This window comes from Gavia stellata, chromosome 4 (assembly GCF_030936135.1).
Source record: "Gavia stellata isolate bGavSte3 chromosome 4, bGavSte3.hap2, whole genome shotgun sequence".
In the NCBI taxonomy this organism is placed as follows: Eukaryota; Metazoa; Chordata; class Aves; order Gaviiformes; family Gaviidae; genus Gavia; species Gavia stellata.
In genome coordinates, this window is record NC_082597.1 from 67,233,701 (window position 1) to 67,248,790 (window position 15,090).

The 15,090-nt window shown below is 46.1% G+C and overlaps 1 protein-coding gene across 6 annotated transcripts in view; it reads left to right on the forward strand.

Moving 5' to 3' along the window:
- Nucleotides 1-6,404: 6,404 nt before the first annotated feature.
- Nucleotides 6,405-15,090, forward strand: part of DENND5B (DENN domain containing 5B) — a 115,434-nt gene continuing 106,748 nt past the window's right edge. For all 6 annotated transcript variants that reach the window (XM_059815913.1, XM_059815915.1, XM_059815916.1 and 3 more), the window contains exon 1: nt 6,405-6,516. In XM_059815913.1, the coding sequence (XP_059671896.1) occupies nt 6,405-6,516 (112 nt within the window). The remainder of the gene's footprint in view (nt 6,517-15,090) is intronic.

A 15,090-nucleotide genomic window follows, 5' to 3' on the forward strand; every position in this document is an offset into this window, starting at 1 on the left:
ATCTGTCAGCAGACGATGGTGTTGGGATGCATGGGCTGGAAAAACTCGGTGTCGTGGCTGCTGCCCGCGTAGAGGTGCATCTGCCGCCCGGTGCGACGCTATCGGGTCTGGCTTTGGGAACAATAGAGCTTTGTGCCTGGCAGATGTTCGGGCAGAGGAGAAGCAGCATTTGCTTTCTTTTCCTGGGGGCAGTTGAAGCACAGGCAGTGCACTGACCTGATTTCCAGGAGGCTGATGCTCCTGCAAGTCAGGCTATGAGCGGTTTGGCCAAGGTCATGCAGCAAGTGAGTGATGCTGTCAGAGATGGATGGAAATCTGTGTGGGTGCTTTAGCTTGATGCTTCCAGCACACCACCTCCATTAGTGCATGACATGCTACTGATTTATCCAAGCAGCGTACTTTGCTGATTAGGTTTTATCTTGGTAGCAGCTGGAACAATCTGTGTATCTCCTACAAGCAAAGAGCAGGAGGCGTACCTCACTCTGAGCAAAATATGGGCTTTGACCCTTGGGTCTTGGCACTGAATTGTACAAAAAGTAACAGTTGCATACGATCCTACTCCTGACTTCATGGGGGAGGAAGGAAAGCCCACCTAATCAGTTGCTCAGCGGGAGGAGGCACATCTTGCAAGCTCAGTATAAAATCAAAGACAGAAGTGGAGTGAAATGGCAGGAGTCACCACAGATTTTCACTATTCTGTGCCACTGAACACGTGGAGAGGAAAGGGCAGGGTGGCGAAGGACACAAACCTCTGGAAACCCAGCATGGCAACTGCTGGACTTGCCTGGGAGTTGTTTCTGAGGCAGTGTTCAAAGTCTGTGTGCCCTATCTGCCTGGGGATGTCATTGCCACTTCCCCGTGAGAGCTGAACCCCTGATAAGGCTGATTCAGGCTGGGAGGGGAGGTTTGAAGCACGGGAGATGAGGCCAGCCCTGAAGAGGAGGTGCATCCTCAGCAGAGGACTGAGGTGCATGCTGTGAAGCCTGGCTTGCAGCACAATGACCACGCAAATGAAGACAGGCAACGTATTTCCATCCTTGCCCATGTGGTAGGATAAGTTTTCTGATGGTGAACTGGATCCACTCACCAAGGAGGCAGACAAGGCCACAGATTTTTTTGTGAAGGAAGCAGCGGGAACAAGGGGCCTGGGAGGAAGGGAGGGCAGGCGAAGAAGGCACAATTAGCTATTAAATCATTTCAGTTGCCTTGTGAAACCTCTCCCCCAAGGATACTTTCTGAAAGCAGATAAGGGTGGAATGTGTCTATATGTGTTTGCAACGCAAGCGCATGCGTATGATGGACGTACATAAAATGTAGCTCATTGCATTTTATTCAATAGGGGATTAGAGATTTTAAACCTTTAAATTTTAAACCACAGAAGCTTCAGAGATCCTATGGCAGAGATGCAGGAAAGTAGTCATCTTTTCGTTTGTTATTTATAATTCTGCTGTATGAATAATAATTACACAGTGTGACAGAGCAAAGCCGTGTGCTTTTCTTCAAGCTTAATCTTTATAGATATGAGGCCAGCATAGAAGATGAGCTACTTGCTTTAATGGTATTATAATTTGATTTAATATTAGAATATGTGCCTGCAGTATCTGCTTTCTAAGCAATGATGAATCACGCTGGAGGAAGTGTTCTTTGCTTTATGTCTTATGGCTAGTGATCTGGTTTATTTGGTTTAAAACCTGAAGGCAGCCAATAGCTTTCCAATGCTTTAAGTAGTCTTCTTGTATAAGCTCAGAGAAAAAAAATTGCTTTCTTTATGAACCTTGCTATAAAATCTGCTGCTGTTGTTTTTCTTCCCATTTCTGCTATACGCTCTTCTCCGCTTTGTGCCAGAATTACTTCAATTTCGGTCTTACAGTCCATCCTTATCCCATGTGTTTCAGCTGACTATTCACACTTAGCTTCTCGTGAAGCAGCTCACAGCACTATGAACTGCTCAGCTGAAAGTCAGCCATAAGTAGAAAACTGTTCTTCTGAGCATTGCAAACATTTGTATTGCATCTTAGTTGTTTTCCCTTTCTTCCACCCTACAGGATCTCATGACCACATAGATGTTAGAGCAAAACAGGAGGGGCTTTCAATGGAAAATCAATGTGGCTTGGCAGCTGATGAAAGATCTTCTACAGGGAACTGTAGAACCGTGTGAAGGAGTTGTGCAATCCATCACCAGCAGCATGATTTCCATCACCAGCAGCATGATTTCCAATTCACTGAAGAACGCTGAAGAAAATAAAAAGTGAAGCAACAACGTCACAGCAAGGAGAAGGGATGTAACCTTTAAATAGCATGCCTCTTCCACTTCTCTGAAGCATTGGGCATTGGCTCCTTGCAGAAGTAGGCCAAAGAGCTTGACGGTCCTGTGGTCTGATCTTTCATGGCAGATCCTAAGGTCGGGGGGGCTGACACGCTTGTTAGCATTTGACCTAGTTTAAACTAACAGGTTCCGAGAAACAAAGACTTGCTGAGAGGTTAAGGAGAGGGAAAGCTGTACCAACTTGATATTGAGAGAAATATTCACTGCAACTGAAGACACAAGTACCTAAGGAAGAAGAACAAATCCTCCAAGACAAAAACCTTCCCTTGCTGTGTTGCGCCATTGGCAATCCAGCTGGTCATGGGACAAAGCTGCTGCCACAGGAGAGCAGATCAAACTGAAAGGTCCCAGGCAGATCTGGTCTATGGCAGTAAGTTTTTTTTTTTGTGCTCATCCCAGTCTGAAATTCTCAATCCTACCTTATCCCTGTTCCTTGGAGGAACATGTAAGAAGCTCCTAGTGCTCTGACACTGCTTTGTGCTCTGCTGTGCTAGGGACAAGCCTTATCTCCCCAGGATTATTGTTAATATGCCTTCAAAAGGGGACATCCAGCCCATCCGTGCCCCTTGTGGAGCTTTAACACTCTTTGTTGGTGAAAGGAAAAAATACTTGTAATCCCACCCAGTTACCTCTGATCATCCCACATGCGCCTCACGGCACAATCCTATCAGTCACTGCCTCTTCGCAGGCTGTACAAATGCTTTTCCATGGCATTTGGCTAATAAGTGAGTATGTGCAGCAGTTCATGATGCTTTGGGGCCTCATCTTCATTACCTTCTTGCTTTTGCAAGAAGCTCCGCAGCCCCTTTATGGACCTGCCTGTGACCACTGTGAAATTGAAGCAATCGATGTTGCAAGTAGAGCAGAAGTGTTTGGTCTGTCTCTAAAGCAGGGCAGCCCCTCTAGAGAGGCACTGGTGACCAGTGCAGGGTGGGTTTGGATGGTGAAAAGACAACCAAAATGCCTAGATTCTGGAAAAAAGTAGTGCAAAAAATCTCAGTATGGAGAAAGCACAATTAGGAATGTGGAGGGAACACCTCGGTGCTTTCCTGTGCTGTGCATCATAACATAGCATGCATCAGGTGACAGCATGTGATACAGAGAGGTGCCATTGCACTTTGCTCGCACATCTGATGTGGGAAGACTTCATGGCCTAACAGAGCATGGGGTGGGCACAAAGTGCTCCTGCGTGCTGTAAGACAATGCAACTCATCTGATGCTGTTCTGCTGTGCAGGCTTGCTCCTGCCAAAGGCAAAGGCTTCTGCTGCCTTTCCCTGGGAGCAGTTGTTTGTACCTGGATAGAAGAAGGAAGCGGTTTACAACAGACTTGGTTGTGTTCCTGTCCGTTTTGTGCTGACATAAATGTAGCTGAAGAGTGAAAGAAGACAAATGAAAAATCAGCTGTAAATGGGTATCCAGTCCACCTCCTGGATAGGAGGAAAGTATTGCCACTGGGCAGGAAGAAAAGGGTATTGATGTAATTAAATGCTGTAGTTGAGCTCTGAAATTTTTGATTATAGTTGATGTTGTTGTCCAGTGAGCTAACTTTCAAGCCTACTTTCACTGCTAAAATCTCCTAAAAGTTACTGATACCTTGGGATGAGAGCCAGGATGGAGGAAAAAACCATGAGAGTGAAGAGCTACCCAAAGGCAGCATGAAGTGTCTAAAGCTAAACCAGCTTGGAGGGAAAGACTGGAACAACTTGGATGGAGGGGTTTAGATGAGAAAAATCCAGGCCCAGGGACATAACGTGACTTACCAGAGCCCAGATACGTGTGGCACAGCCAGGTCTGCTGGCACTGCGAAGGAGCTGAGTGGCCTCGTTGGGATGACATTTGTGCCCAGAAGATCAGTCTTCTTAGAAGAAGAAATCACTGCTCCCATGAAACTCCAGCAAGAGTGTCTGTGGGAGCTGTACGTACAGGAGCAGGAGCTCAGCCTCACAGCTGTTCCAGGAAGAGGAGTGAGTTTATTAGATTTTACACCTGCAGACTCATGTATTGTGCTTTATTCCCTTGTTTAACACTGTGTGTATTACTGATTTTATTGAGATTGAAATGTCTCTGCACTGAACTTTATACAAGCAAAAAACACTGTCCTGTACAGAAGACAGCTAAATGAAAGCAATCTAGAAACACCTGCTGTCCAAGGAAAAAAGGTCAGGACTGTTGTGTTAAATTTTGGGTTAATCTTAGAAGCAGTCCTAACTCATACATCCTCTAGAGAGGCTGGTGAAGCCTCTATCTGGGACTGCCTGGAGACACCCATGCCATCGGGCCTCCAAAAGAGAAGCCTACAATAAGAGAACAAGATGGTACTTCTCCACAGTAAGAGCAATTAGTTTTGAATGAGAGTCAGAGGCTGACTTAACTCTTATCATCTGACCTAGAGCTGAATAAGCAAATACATACAAGTTAATAAACAAACCAAACTAAATAAAATAATCTAGCTGTCAGTGCAAAGTCGAGAAAATAACTGGTCTCCTGGCAAATTCCTACGTGGATCTAGCAAAGTTCAGCTTGTTATACCGAGTGCTGCAACCACTAGAATTGGTGCTCATGATAGAGGACTCATCTTTTTTCTTGGTTATTGGGGATATTGGGAAGTGAAGAAATAATTGGTTTAGCTCTTGTCTGCTTTCAGTAGAGCACTACAGGAAGTTGGGAAATAAAAGGGCATAAAACTTGTTAATTCAAAGGGAAGAAGAGAGACAGATGCTGATCCAGGCTGCCTCCAGGTAGGAAGGAACAGTTATTCCACATACCTCCATAAAATGACCCATCTTGGATGAAATATCAAGTTCCTTGCAGGTATTTCCTTATCAAAGGCGCTTGTTGAATAAGGACAAATGTAAATCATAGAAAGAAAAAATGTGGCTCACACTGCTGAGAGATAACTGAAAGAGGTCATAAGAGTCCACAGTAAGCAAAGGATGAGACTGTAATTATTAGACTGTGTGGACCAAGACTAGTAAACAGATAAACACAGAAGGATGAAAGTGCATATTGAATTCTGCAAACAACCTTCTTAAAATATACAGAGGGCAGAATAATCTGACGTAAGCAGGGATCTCAGGAATCATCTCTGTCCCTTTAAAAGTAGGTCCCGCTCCCGAAGGGGTCTGCCAGTGCTTTGGCATCGGGTAATAACAATGAGAGGTTTTTTAGAAACGGGGATAAAATAATACTTTTCTTCCTGGACGCGGCAGAATGGTTGTCAAGTCTTAACTGAAGGGGGAATGAAGAGACATTTTAGATTTTGCTTTGAAACAGAGCGCATGTAGCAAAGAAATAGTTCTCCCTCCTAGAAGTTGACGTGGTACGATTAACGTCAATCACGGCGCAGGGACGGAGACCAGACAAAAGCCGTCCATCGGCCCCCTTCCCCCTCTGTCAGCAGACCCTCACTGGGGAGGGTTTGTTGTTGTTTCGACGCGCGGGTCGGGAGAAGAAAAAGCCATTTCCCCCCGCAGGACTCCGGCGGAAAACGCTGGGCACAGCCCGGGCGCCGGCTGATGCTCGGCCCCTTCTGGCTGTGGCGCTCCCGGCGCTCCCTCCCAGCGGCAACATCCCCCGCGGGCTTTGTGTGGCTGAAAGCCGACCTCCCCGACGCTCACCCCGGGGGTGACGATGGGGGGAGGAAGCATTAATCGCCCGTTGTGGCAAGACCGTGTGGCAAAGAAGAGGCGCGAGGCCGCCCAGGGCTCTCCCGCAGCCCTCACGCCCAAAACGCCGATAAGGGCCGGAAACGCCCCGCCACGGCCCGGGAGCGGAGCGGGGGGAGGCACCGCCGCGGCTGCCCGGGGTTTAAATGCCCCGCGGGGGCGGGCCGCCAGCGCGCACCGCCCCGCTCCCCCCACCCCGCTCAGCTGACAGCGGGGCCGCCCGGTGCCCGCCCGCCGCCGCCGCCGCCGCCGCCGCCGCAGCAGCCGCCGCTCGGTGCCCGCCCGCCCGCCGCGGCCTGCGCGCCACCGCCGGGGATGGGGGGCGGCGCGCCGTGACCGTCCCGTGGGCGCGCCCCCGCCGCCGCGCAGAGCCGCGCTGCCGCAGGGAGCCGCCGCCGCCGCCGCCGGCGGGATGAGCGGGAGCGGCGCCCCCGGGCCCGGCGCGGCGCCCTGCCGCTTCGCCCACTACTTCGTGCTGTGCGGCATCGACGCGGAGAGCGGGCTGGAGCCCGACGAGCTGGCAGGTGAGCGGCGCCGCCGGGGCCGGGCGCGGCGCGGCGGCCTCGCCCGCAGCCGCACCGCTGCGGCTCGCCGCGGCCCGGCGGGCGTTTGGGATCCGCTGCTTCAAAATGTCTGCTCCCCCTGAGGAGGGGGCGAAGGGCGGGGGGGGGTCGCCGAGCCGGGAGGGAGCAGGGAAGGCGCCACTTGGAGCGATGGAGCATCCGCCGGAGGGCTGGCGGAGCATCCCCCGAAGGGCAGCTCCCGCCTGGCGGCGGGGGGCGTTTGCCGGGCGGCCGCCGGGATGCGCCCTCCCCCGCAGGCCGGGCTCCGCCGGCCGCCGTTGGACCGGGTCCCCAAGGGTGGAAGGGGCAAGGCAGCCCCGGCCCGCCCTCGGCGGGTGGGTGCAGCGGCTCAGCCGCGGCCAGCGGGGTGCGACCGGCGGGAGAAGGGTACCGAGGGTTACGGAATGGAGGGGGGCCGAATGACCGAGCTTTCTGGGGGGGCAGATGCATTTGCTTCCCTGTTGACACTGGGAAGTGGCGGGGGGGTGGATCTGGGAAGAACTGAATAAATTAATGGAGTCTCATCTTTAATTATGCTGCTCTATTCACATCTTATGTCTACTCAGAAAGAGTCTTCCTGCATCCTTTCTTGCCCCTCCACCCCCCAAAATGCTGCAGAATCAGAGAACAAAATTATTACTATGGGATCGAACTCATTTTCTAAAATATTTATTTTTTTGGAGGGTTTGTGACTGGATTTGAGCTGATAATGTTGGGAAAAGGCAGTATGCCTTCCTAAATGTCACTTGTGTTTGTGTAAAAGCAACTGTTTAAGTCAGTTTTTACACATACAATTAGACCAACTATAAGCTTAATAACGGGGCTTAATTGCATGGAAGCTAAATGTTTCCTCGCTGAGTTACGAGTTTGAAAGCCCTTACACGCGTATGTTTGACCGTTCCTATGCATTCGCACTGCGGACAAACGAGGTGTGCATGACCGAAGTTGAAGGCAGCTGTAGCTGTCACGGTGGGCACCTCTGCCTGGCGATGGGATCCTGGCGAGGGCTCTGCTGCTATTGCGTCAGGAAGTACGGCGCCTTCTGCTTGTGTAAGAGAAAGACTTGATGATCTACATCACTGATCGACGTACCCTGGTTGAAGTTCATATTTTTGTCACCTGTAAAATGGGTGGATACATGCACCTGACATTCCAAGGCGCTTTATCTTAACCTGGGGTACCTAAATCTTTTCCCTTCGCAGTGAGTGCACACTGGAGGTAGCCCTGGGATCTCCAAGTTGAAGCATTAGCCAAATGTGCTTTAATCTCTGTTTGCTTTTTCACATGTACTAGTGACCGCAATTGTATGTTTTCAGTTTTGCTGCTTTTAGTAGAAAACTCCTGGCTCGTGACCCATCTCCCAGCTGGTGGCATACAGGGTTTGATTTGCATAATATGAGCTACTGGGGTTTCAGCTACTTAAACTTTGAGTCATCTCTGACTCTTCTATCTGAAAATAAACTATTTTTAAAGCAGTGTTGGCTGGCAGGCTGTGCCTTCCCTAATGAGTACCCAGACTTTCAAACTTGTCCTTTGCTGATTTCTGCTCCTTTTCACAGTGAGATGCGCAGGTGTGTTCTTGGGGAGCGCTGCTTGAGGACAGTCTGAGCGCAGTGGGTTCCTGCAGTGTAGTGGCTTAGCTACAGGGCTCAACTTTTACAGTCATTCAGTAGGTGTAGCTGAGCTGTTCCAGCAACGCTAATCAGATTTCAAAGCTAAAGAAAGTCTCTCTCTTTTCACTAAGAAACATTTTTCAGTAAAAGAAAGATATTTTAGCACATCTAGGGATATGCCCATTTCTAAAATATAATGCAGCCATGAATAAATTCAAAGACAAATTACCACAAGTAGTTGTTTTTAAAGCAAGTGGGGCTTCTTTTTTTTTTTATTTTCTCCTTCCCCCCCCATAGGAAATAAAAAGTCAAAATGTCTTTGTAACTGGTTTAAACTAGGCAAGGTCCAGCAGTATGGTTTGAGCATGCAAAAATTTGCCAATTTGGGAGGCATTCTTAATACCTAAGAGGGTTGAGATATGATAGAGGAAGAAGTGGAGTAACAGAAATATGATGGGACTTAATATTGACACTGAGCAATGTTATATTTTTAGGGACTCGTGACAAGAGCTTTCTGCTATCAGCTGGGAGCTCAGCAGTTGGAAATATTAGGGAAGAACAGGGAGTGCTGTGAGCCACGAATATAATGCAGCTGTGGAAAAATTAGCTCTGCTTTTAGATGTAGCTGCGAAAACATTTCTGTTAAAGCTTGGGGGGGTATTAATGCCATTGTAGGCAGGCACTAGTGAGATCTCATATCGAAATCTGTGTTGCAAGTTTCAAAAACTGCGCTACCAGGATTGAGTTCGTAACCGGAATAGGTGTGGAGAAAGATGCTCGAGGGAACAGAAAGTCCATTGTATCACAGGAAACCCACAAATGAGGGCTATTTCTTCCTAAAAATGCTTTTACATCATTTTGTAGAAAGAAATGATCCTGTTCTTTCAGTATTGAATTATGTAGCTGTGATAGCTTTCCCTCTTGCTAGCCTTGTGCTTAAAGAGCTTGTTGAGGTAAGTCACGCATCAATGAAAAGTTGCTGTGACTTAATCTGCAGTGCAGATCATCCCCAATTTAGCAAAAAAGTAATTAAGAACCTGCTTATCTCCAAACCTGCGAGTCCCTTAGCAGCTAGCTTACACAAAGCGCCTTGCTCAAGCCAGGTCCGGCTGCATGGAGCTGCGCTGGGGCTGAGCAGAGGAGCACGAGGAGATGAGAGGAGCTCTTCTGCTGCTCTGGGGCCTCTCCTCTGAACAGAGAAGCAGCAGTTACAAAATCCCTCAGGGATTTTCAGCTTCCAGATGGATTTGCTGATGATCAGCTAAGGCACAGACACCCCTTGCCAGGGCACCTGGCGTGCCAAGGGGCTGCCGGTAAGTCATCATCTGGAGCTCCCCGACCTGCACCCTCCCTTCACTGGGGACAGCCTGGGACCCACCCCTGTGTGAAGGCTTTCCTTGCCTGATGGCCAAAGCCCAAAATCTCTTTCTATGTAAAACCTCTGCAGTTTTAAAAAAAAAAAAAAGCCCAAACAAAAAAACCCAAAACACCCATCTAATGCATCAGACATGAAGTGAAATCTTTTGATGATGCTCTTGGAGGCAGGGTAAAGAACTACCTTTTTAATTCTTATTGTAGGGTTGTTAGGTCTGTTCACAAAATGAAATAAAATCAAGGTTTTAAAATTGTATAAGGTCTTGACGTGCTTTTAGGGAAGAGTGACTTGCTTTATAGTTCTTGTTCCTGTGGATGCTCGGTGCTTAAAATAAATTTGGTAGATGAGAATTTTCCACTATGCAAATGGTTCATTTTGCTTATTTTTTTTATTTTGCATGTATGTTATTTTCTGGTACAGATTTTCCTGTTTATTTTTTAATAGGAAATTGCTCCACAGCTGGCTTTTCAAGTGGATTAATTTTGGTTTTTTAAGTGAATTAATTTTGAAAAGTAAAAAGCTGTTTACCTATTGTTCAACTTGGTAGCGTATCCAGGCACACAGCAAAGTAGCGTATGGATTATAATGCTGTCAAAACACTTACGACACTGTCACAAAGCTCTCAGTCAAGGATGGAAGAAAAAAAATCTTTCTAGGGACTTGAGGGAGGAAAGGAAACTATCGAAAGATTTCTTGGCACTTAATAGTTGGAGAGGTCAGAAAAGAAAAGCAGGGTATTTGATGTGGAATATCTTGAAAAGCATGAAAATTTCAGTATTGGTTTCTGTGCCCTGTTGAACTCCACTAAAATAGGATGAAGGGAGCTTTTCTCTCATGTTCAGGGCTGATGGAAAATACGTTTCAGTTCACTTTCATCTTCATGCCTACTTCTTTCAGGTAAAGCCATTCTGAGACTATCAGCTCTGGAATTGCATATGCTTAAATGAACTTGTTATAGTAAATAATTAATATTGCCTTAAACAAAAAGGCCCAATCGGTCATTAAATTGTTTCTATTGCATATTTTGTCATACTATGTGAACTTTATAAGTGTGTGTACAAGGCATAAAATTTTTCTGGCTGTAGCAGCTTTTACATTTTGAGAGCATATTAAATTTTTTAATATTATGTTACAGAGTGTCACAAACTACAATTTAGAAAAATCCAACATAACTGTGAGTCAATTAAGAAGAAAATTAAATATGCTTTATTGGGGAAGTAATTTAGTGCTCTGGAGGAAAGTAGAGAGAGAAGGAGAATTACAGATGGGTGTTTCATTCCCAAGTGGAAGGACTAGTCTGTGCTCCATTGAGGATGCTGTTGCCGGAGTGTTTTAGAGGGAGAGAGGATGCAGTAAGCCGACATGGGAACGGGGCCTGAAGGACCATGTTGGATGATGCCTTCTGTGTCTCAGAATGTGAATGTTGGTGGAGTTGTCGTAGGCCTCTTGTCTTTGTTCAATGTATACTTTAAAGCTGTAGAAAGCTTCATTACTCTACTTTTAAGATCAAATTGTCTTGTCTTTTTTTTTTTTTCTTTATGACCAGCTAAGCTGAGAGTGCTTACTGGTCATGCTCACTGGAAATGTTGAGTGTCTTGTGGAAAATAAACACTATTTCTACCTCATGCTGTTTGCCTGCAAATATGCAGATATCGGTAATTAATTTCCCCCCAATGAAATGTTACTTCATTTCATAATGTTGAAAACAAAACAGGGCTCATTGCAGTCTGGCTAACTGTGCTTCTTATCTAGCAGGCTCTTATTTTTAGAAAGCTAAAGGACTTTTTCGTCCTTGCCTGTGCTTGGCATCTGTGCGCTCACGCCTTGCAGAACCTCCCCACAGCCCATGCGGTTCTCCATCGTGCTTCCTTCATGCAGAGTCACCCTGCCGTGCCAGAAAACTTGGTGGCATTACTACAGCGATACAACTTCTTGTGTACGTGGCTTTTCTGAAAGTAAGTTAATTGGGTTTTTCCCTAGGTTACTGGAAATAGACTAAGAAATTTCCCTTGACCAGGAATATCTAAACAGTTGCAGTTCCTGTTCATGACTTACTCAGTTGCCACAAATGAAAAGCAGGCTACAGGAGTTTTGCTTTCCACTTTTAAGTACAGTCCAGAGTTGCACAAAGCATTTTTAGAGGGATTGTCCAGGTTAAGTAACCTGGATGTGGACGAGAGTGATATGGGTAGAGGAGAGATGGCTTATGCCCTACAACTTAACAAAACTTAACTTGCACCTCAGAAGCGGTTGTAGTAGATTGTTTAGGATTTCTGATCGTTAGCGGGGTTATGGGAGGGATGGGACTCAAGCATTTCTCCTGTCCCCCTTAAGAAGTGATGCTCAAATGCAGCTCTAAATCTTCTGACTTTATGGCTGGAATAAGCAAGTCTCATGGATGAGGGATTGGATGGAGTAGCTGGCTTATTGAAGTAACTGTTGTTTTCTGTAAATTGTAATAATAAACAAGGAAACACGGGATGTACATTTAGGAAACCTGTTTGATAAAAATCTAAGCTGGGTTAATATTTTGTTCATGTGAACACAAATCTTCTGATCTTAGTCTGCGTAAGTGCTGCGTTTCTAGTTACAGGGAGTATGGAGGTAATCCCTGCTTCCATGCAACCTCGACTTGATACTGAAATAGAAATAATGTTTCTGCTCTCTTCTACATCTTTAAAGGTAGTGGCATGGATAGTTGCTGTAATGGTTTATTTTTAAACTTTTTTTTTCTTTTTGCTACTGGGGAAAAAAAGAATTCCATTCTAACACCACACAGATGTTTTTTTTAAATAGATTTCTGAAATATACGTTAAAGACTTAGCTCCTGTAGGAGGATTTCTGCAGCCAAAGGAAACAGTGCTTTTTATAAAGAATTGTCAATGTTATTGGCAAGTATCATCTCCAGTTACAATAACCTTTAATAAGGAGTAACTCTCTTGCTTACTTGGATAACAGACCATTTGTGGAATTGCTAATGGCTGTGATGTATTACTATGCTTTATTAATAGCGCTTTCATTCTTTATATATGCCAGAAAGACACTGGATTTAAATGCTCCCCCAACCCTTGTGTGACTATTATGTTATACATTTGCCTTCATCTCAGTTTTTTTATACTGTATTCCTTTGAAAATAAGGTATTGATTGGTTTGGAAAAACATCATTATTCCTATCAATAGCATTGATTTACTAATATTAAACCAAAGAGAATTTCTTGTACTTTTTTGCCAGATAAGCTGCTGTTTTAATTTCCGCTTAGAAAAACTAAACCCACTTGCACTCTTGGAGGCTGTTTCGCTGCCAGCAGCTGTTGCGGTAGCACAGAAGAAGAAGGTGTGACTGTGTACGTGAGGGGTTTTTTTCAGTGAAAATCCTAGTAACTAGTCTGTTAATATTGCAGTAGGTAGCCTTTTTCCTTCACGCAGTGTAAACCACAGCAGTAATCAAAGTGCTGGCAGGTAGAGTGGTTGAACTGCTCTCCTTTATAAGAACGACCTAAATCCAACGCTAATCTTGTTTCTGCGCGTCAGCTTGAAGTCACTGCTGGCCTCATCCTGGTGGCTTAGGGGTGCGGTGGCTGGGGAGAGCCGGGGTCCCTGTGGCTGCAGCCGCCTGCCTTGGCAAACGTGCTCACGTTCTGAAGAGCGCGGCAGTGCCGGATCGGGCCGCATCGTGGATGGGTGTTGGTAGGGAGCGTGAGGAGAGATGGTGTTTTTGAGCCTACATTGGAGGTGAAGGTCCCTGTTGCCAATGGAGAGGCTCCCGTGTTGGCATCTGCCTCCGCAGTGGTCCTCATGGCACTGGAGGATGGCGGGATCTGAGGGAAAACGATATCAGCTCCTCTGAAAACGGTAGAGCAGAAACTGTAAATATGTCAGAATTGCTCAGGGCAGTGCGTGACTGTAGCATTGATTTCTCTGCTCAGCCGTTTGCCCGTGAAGCCCTTCTGTCCTCGCCAGAACGATTTACCAGCGCTGCAGGAGCTGTGCCAGCACCCTGACACTGTGCCCACAGCATTCCTATGCCAGTGCAGAGCTAGCCCTAGGAATACCTCCAAAATGAGCTGCTTCAGGAGAGAGAGGTTGTGATGCATGCAAGCCAGCAGGACAAGGGTGTCAGGGCTCTCTTGCCTGCCTTCTTTCACCTGCTTGTCATGGACTAATCAAGTTGTCCTTAATGCCAGCTCGTCCCTGAAACATGCTGGCAAATGTACAGCCCACAAAGCCTCTGCGTAGGCTGACGCTGGAGACGCGGCTGGCATGCTGCTCCCCGCTGCAGTTGCTGATCTGCTGTAGTGAGGGTTGGAGTCAATGAGAAATGTGAATGAAGTGGGGAAAAAAAACAAACACCAGCATGTGCACTTTGATCCAGTTAATGCTGTGGTGCTTGGCTGATGCTATTTGAGGTCATGTAGGACCACTCACGTATGTGAGAAGAATTTTACAAGTAGCTTGTTCAGCCATATCTTGTGTGTATGGAGAGGAACTGCAGCAGACAAAATATATGAACCTTCATAAAGTTTGTGTGTATAAATAACCTATGCATTTTTTTTTTTCATTATCTACCTCTTGAACAGAAAATAGCAAAAAATATGTATGGTATGAAAAATTACATTGAGGAAAAACAAATTTGGTCGGGAAACAGTAGGCCTTCACTGTGGTATTTTGGTCACATTAGCTGTATTGATAATCTCAGAAGTAATTGGGGAAGAAATGGTGATGGGTCATCACAATAAAAGACATATACTGGGGAGATGACTAATGTGTGACAGACTGATGAAGTGTCAGATACTGGCATGGCTGGAAGAAGCTTCTGTTACATTACCAGTATGAAAATAGAAACAACTCAATTTGTACTCCTTGCTTGGAATCAAAGATAGTTTTACTCATCTGTCTGATCATTATATCTTAGCTGAGAGCTTTCTCATTAGGGTGCCCTAGGCTTGATGAAGGTGCCTCACTAGAAATGTGAAGTCGTGCTCTTTCAAGGTATGGGGGTTTGGTTCTTCCTCTTTCCTCCACCTACCAACCCAATCCATGAAAAATTACATCAAAACATCCAAACAGATGTTTAAAGAGTGAAATGGAAGGAGTATTCCCTTGCGAATATATACTCCGTGTAGAATAGGCTTGAAGGACCTTGCTAGATCTCAGTGATCTGCTTCGAGTGATAGTACAAAAATTAACTCTTAGGAGAATGTAATATTGGGGGGTGGAAGTGTCTGGTTTTGGTGGATCTGCAAAGAAAAGTTGTCCTCTCACTGGAGAGCAACCTTCACAATTTCATACAAAAATGTCAGCAGTTCTTGGTTTATGTTCAGAGGCAATGTTTAAATATGTCACTCTTGGAGAGTGAGGTTCCCGCCACCCCCTCCCCCCTCGGAGCATGAACTTGGCTTTGCTTTACAGTCATACTATTAATCAAATTGCAATAATAATTCGGAGACTTAGAAGCAAATTTTTTTTAAAATAAGCTTTATATCAAATGGAGTCAAATCATGCTTTGAAGCTGTGTGAGTGGTGGGTTGCACAGCATGAAAGCTAGAA